The sequence below is a fragment of the Arachis stenosperma genome, chromosome 2, assembly GCF_014773155.1.
Source record: "Arachis stenosperma cultivar V10309 chromosome 2, arast.V10309.gnm1.PFL2, whole genome shotgun sequence".
In the NCBI taxonomy this organism is placed as follows: Eukaryota; Viridiplantae; Streptophyta; class Magnoliopsida; order Fabales; family Fabaceae; genus Arachis; species Arachis stenosperma.
In genome coordinates this window covers 112,417,404-112,422,273 of record NC_080378.1, presented here as the reverse complement: position 1 = coordinate 112,422,273, position 4,870 = coordinate 112,417,404, and the positions used below count along the sequence as shown (strand labels likewise).

The window sequence follows — 4,870 nt, the reverse complement described above, 5'->3', positions numbered from 1 at the left end:
TAAAACAATTTTGCTCAGAGGCTTATACAGAAGGCTTGCATATTACCTCTGATAATGTCACAAATGAGAAAATAGCTATCTCTTTTCCAATTTTTGCTTGACGTGTGTGCATATATTCAGTGAAATAGAAGCAAAACTAACTCTTGGTTTTGATAGAAAGCATTCCATCTGTTTTACAAGCATCAATTAGAAAACTTGTTGAAATTCCTCTAAGCAGCTTCCATAACCAGTACAAGAGACTACTCACAAAAACTCTAATATTATAAACTTATTAGAGAGGAACAATTAGAAATTAAAAATCACGCTAATAGTAAGGTTTGTGCTTGTTACTGAGACTCGAAGAGAGGAAGATGAGGATCAAGCGAGAATCACCAAGAGTCTGCATATCTGCTCCGATAATCGACATCACTGAAACGCTGAAGATATTAACTGAAATCGCATACTCACAAGTTACAATTAACAAAACGAATTACATAATCTGAGAAGAAAAACAAACATCGATCAATTGTGCAGCCAAGAGAAAAATCAGAGAACAAAAATAAAAAGAAAGAATCAACAATTCGCATAGCAGCGAAGAGAACTCCATTCGAAAATCGGAAATTCGGAATCACAATTCACAAAACAAAGAAAACAACATAGAAAAGTTAGAAAAGGAAAACCGAACTTTATTCGATGTTGCAAGACTAATGAACTGTGAAATCATGTGTTGCAAATTAAAGTAGCACTCCTAATAGTTCATGTGACAAATTGCCGGAGATTCATACGGAGAAGGAGGTGCTACGACGTGTTTTCAATTTGAAACAGGGGACGGAGGGACGGCGGCGCGAGTGTGACGGGGCAACAAGCAACGACAGGTAGCAGCGGAGCGAAGAGGCGCGGCGGCATCGGAGAGGGAGGGTTGGTGAAATGCTCAAAGAAATGTGTTCTTGTTTCTCAAATCTATGAAACCCAATCTTCCGATGAAGTTTAACGGTCAAAGAAACACTTCAATAGTTTTATTTGTGTGACTATTCTAACCTTTAAAAAGTAAATTACCTCTGCAACATGGCGGACGACAGGATCTCAGATCTCTGCGTTATCTTCACCGGTATGGTCAACTTGCCGCTAGCTGCTCCTTCTTCAATGACGGGAGCAACACAACTCACAACTCATTGCTGCCACTGTTCTTCGTCTCTGCTGCATCAACAACATCGTCACCTCTGACCTTTTTTCATCTCTGCTCAACGGAAATAGCTCCGGAGCATCTGCCGCTATCTCTTTTTTTTTTTTTTGCCAGACGCTCTCCCAACTGCAACGGAAAAAGGATTCTCATCATACTTCATAACAAAATAGACATTAGACATAACAAATAGACATTAAGAACTAACCTTGGGAAATTGAGTAAATTTTGCATCTTGTGGGCATCCTGTGCTAAGCACCTGCTTCCCATAAAATAACCCTGCATTCGCCTAGCTGTAAGTTGTAAACAAATTACAACAGAAGAGTCTCAGTTCTTAATTGATTTGGAATTAGCACGAATCAAATAAACTGCATTTTCTAGTGCCATTCAAGAGAAATGTATCAATATAAAGGTCATTTGATTAGATATTTCTTTGGTATGTTTAAGGACTATCGGAACAGAAAATCATATCTTAATCTTGATAAGATAATTTATGTAAAAAGATTCATTCATTAAAGTTTAGGAAACAGACCAATGATAATGTATGCTTTTTAGAAGCCTTAGAGAAACAAAGTTTACTTAAAATAGTGGGAATTTTAAGTGTTTATTCCATTCTCTCCAATAGAAACTAAATGTTACCTATTAGAATTGAATCTTCCCACTAATAATAATTATCTTCTCCTCTTTTGGTTTACCCCTCTGGTCTCTGGATCCATGCATTTGGGAAAAGCAGGGAGGATAAAACATAGATGATGAGATTATATATACTATTCTAAGGACCCGTTATCCCATCATGGATTACCTTTGCATTATACAAATTCAAGATTCAAGAAGAATGCAAGCTTTTACTTTTCTGATAGGTCCAACAGATCCACCTAGGTCAAGAGATGTTGGTTTATTCACTTCAAACCCAACTAGTGTAAACCCGTGCATAGCGCGGGCCAAATATTGATCTATTGTAAAAATTTACTGAAATATGACCATTAATACTAATAATTATTACTTTTAATTTGAAAAACTACTCTTGTAAAAATTTTATTGTACAATGTATACTGTTACATCATCTGCTTTTCATATGACATTTTGATAAATAAATTTTTTTGAATGTTTTCATAAATCAATTAAACATGAGCATGTCTATTCAGATCCAACAACAGTTTTACATACTTAGCTACTTGATTAAAATGAAAATAATTTTTACAAAATAAAAAAGGAAAATAAAAAGAAAATAAAGAAGTAAAACCTAGTCAGCAGAGGAAGTTGTTCCAAATATGAAATTTAGTGGGAATCATTAAAAGAAGCTGCTGGCTCAACATAAATATATAGAAATAAATTAACCTGAGCAAACAATTGAGCAAGAAAAAAAAGCTTCAATTGCAACCAAATCTAAGCAAAAAATGGAAAGAGAAGCTTGAATGCCAAAAATTAAATATTACTACTTTGATAACAAAAAGAAGAACCTTGAATTGCAACCTCATCTGTTCATTTCCAAGTTCTTGATCATGTTGATGCTTTGAAATCAGCATCATTGGATTCATCTTGCTCCCACACCCTGCACCCCAAACCAATTCTTTCAAAAAAAAAAAATCTATGACTCAGAAAAAAATTTGAAACTTTAAATGAAGCTGGAAGACAAACAGCAATTAAAGATTCCAATGTGGTATTCATTTTCTATGTTGCAACAATTCATGCTCCATTACTTAGAAATCTCATTTGGTTTTATTGGATGCAAAATTGAAGATAAGAGGGAATTAGATTAAGACCTTTTGGCGAAGGGCAATTAGAATCCAGGCAACAATAGTGTGGTTCTGGATTCTCTGCATCAACGGCTCCACACCAGATAAAGACGCCAACAACAACAATAACAACATTACAAATATATACATCAGATCAAATAGTAAGGAACACACAACTCTTCATCACAACCATCACCAATCTGTCATTGGAAAAAGAAAAAAGGAAAAAGAAGAAATCACCCGAGGTGGGAGCGTGCCTCTTGAGAGTGATCTGGTGGTGCTGCCTGCTACAAGAAACAGTTTACATAAAAGAAAAAGATAATATTAAAAAAAAAAAACTATGTGCAGGGATATTAAAATCTTAGACCTTTAAATTCTAAGAGGACTTGTTGTGCAGTTTGTTGCAAAATGCCCTCCCCATAGTTGTAGCAGCTTCCGCCGCCACAAACGCTGCCGTAGCTACCTCGGCATCCGCCTCCTCCCTGGTTGCGATCCTTGACCCAGCCCACCACGGCTGTAGCATGCACGACCGTCATCGCATCCTCCACCTTATCCACCATCACCATGTCAACTATCACCACGAACTCCACTGCGACCACTGGGCCCACCGCTGCCTTAGACTCCTCGACCACCATAGCTGCCGCCGCAACCTCTTCTAATGCCGTAACCCTACCACCACTGCTATTGTCCCTTTCACCGTGACAGAAAATAAATAGATCTCACCGCTCTGTTCTTGTCGCCGCCGCTACTGTGCTCTCCGCTTGCCTAGTCTCGCTGCATGTGCTTTCTGTGGCAGCCGCTCAGTTTTTTCCATCGATCTACTCTCTTTCACCGCTTCCTCCTCTGTATCCACCACCACCAAATGACAGAAAAGCTATCCGGTGATAAAGAGATCTGAAGAAGAAGGAGAAGAAAACAGAAGAGGAGGAACTGAATGAGAAAAATAACGTAATCCCTTTTCAATTCTGATTTTGAATTCAAATTTTGAAATTTCACGCTCAATCTGCTCAACTATTAAAGGTAAAGCCAATAACTCTTCTCATTCTGCCACTCTTTATTCAACTTTCAACTTGACAGACTTTGAGAGTTTTTGTATATATAGATCTGAGTTAATACATCAGTTATTACTGTTGTTGTTGTAGTTCAGTTTCAACTATGTGTGTTAGTTCAATTAAGGACTTCATATTTGAGTAACTAACTATATGTTGAGTTTGCACAATAACTTATTGGAAAGTTTTCACGTGTACGGATTCGGTGAGCAGAAGGTTTTTGTCCTGTTCTGCTATGTGAAATGGCAAAAAAGTACATGAAAGGACATGATAAAGATGATTGAGGGTAGTTCTTTTGTAAGGCATGTGTGGGTGTAGAGCTGAGTTAGCCATATAATATGTGAAAACTTTGCTTCTTTGGATCCTCCACTTGATTGATGGACTTTTACAAAAGTATTTTTAAAACTAAAAGCAAATATAAAATATAAAAAAATTCAATTATCCCATATTTCATAAATATATATTATTAATAAAATAAAAATAAAATATTAAATTCAAATAAATTAAAAATAATAATTTTAAAGAAATTCAACGTGATACAAATAACATAATTATTAAATTTTTAATAAAATTAAAATAATATAAACAAAGATAAATTAATTATTTATTTTAGGTTAACTTTATAAAAAAAACAAACATACTAAATTAATAATTTAAATGATTTTTTAGTAGTTACTTTGAGTTTTTACAAGAAAAAAATTTTAATATTCACTTTTTTTACTACACATATAATTTTTAAATATATTATATAATATATTAGGAGTATAAATAGAGTAAAATAGGATATACTATAAACCCACATAACTTAATTTTTAATTAGTGTTACAGAATACATAGGTTATATAATTAATTATTTACCTATACTGCAGAAAATAATAAATTAAGAATAATATAGTAATTCGTTTTAAAAAATTTTTGGTTGAAAA

General features: G+C 34.6%; 1 protein-coding gene and 1 long non-coding RNA gene across 5 annotated transcripts; both read right to left on the bottom strand.

The window, feature by feature from the left end:
* Positions 1–27: 27 nt before the first annotated feature.
* Positions 28–1,183, bottom strand: LOC130962092 (uncharacterized). 2 transcript variants are annotated; one of them, XR_009079716.1, is made up of 3 exons: positions 1,036–1,183; positions 331–429; positions 28–168 (listed from the first exon to the last, which is right to left on the bottom strand). It is a non-coding gene; the product is annotated as an uncharacterized LOC130962092 (long non-coding RNA). The 2 variants fall into 2 exon arrangements; XR_009079717.1 differs by lacking the exon at positions 1,036–1,183 and adding an exon at positions 665–1,011.
* Positions 1,184–2,686: 1,503 nt separating this feature from the next.
* On the bottom strand, positions 2,687–4,072 carry LOC130962027 (uncharacterized). Of its 3 annotated transcripts, none has more exons than XM_057888114.1 (5): positions 3,930–4,072; positions 3,263–3,789; positions 3,136–3,182; positions 2,923–2,976; positions 2,687–2,711 (listed from the first exon to the last, which is right to left on the bottom strand). In XM_057888114.1, exons 2-5 carry the CDS (start codon positions 3,528–3,530, stop codon positions 2,694–2,696), a joined length of 387 nt encoding a protein of 128 aa, XP_057744097.1. In that variant the 5' UTR covers positions 3,531–3,789; positions 3,930–4,072; the 3' UTR covers positions 2,687–2,693. The 3 variants fall into 3 exon arrangements, with proteins under 3 accessions (XP_057744097.1, XP_057744096.1, XP_057744098.1); XM_057888113.1 differs by having other exon boundaries at positions 3,908–4,066; XM_057888115.1 differs by having other exon boundaries at positions 3,136–3,179; positions 3,908–4,066.
* Between the last annotated feature and the right edge of the window lie 798 nt (positions 4,073–4,870).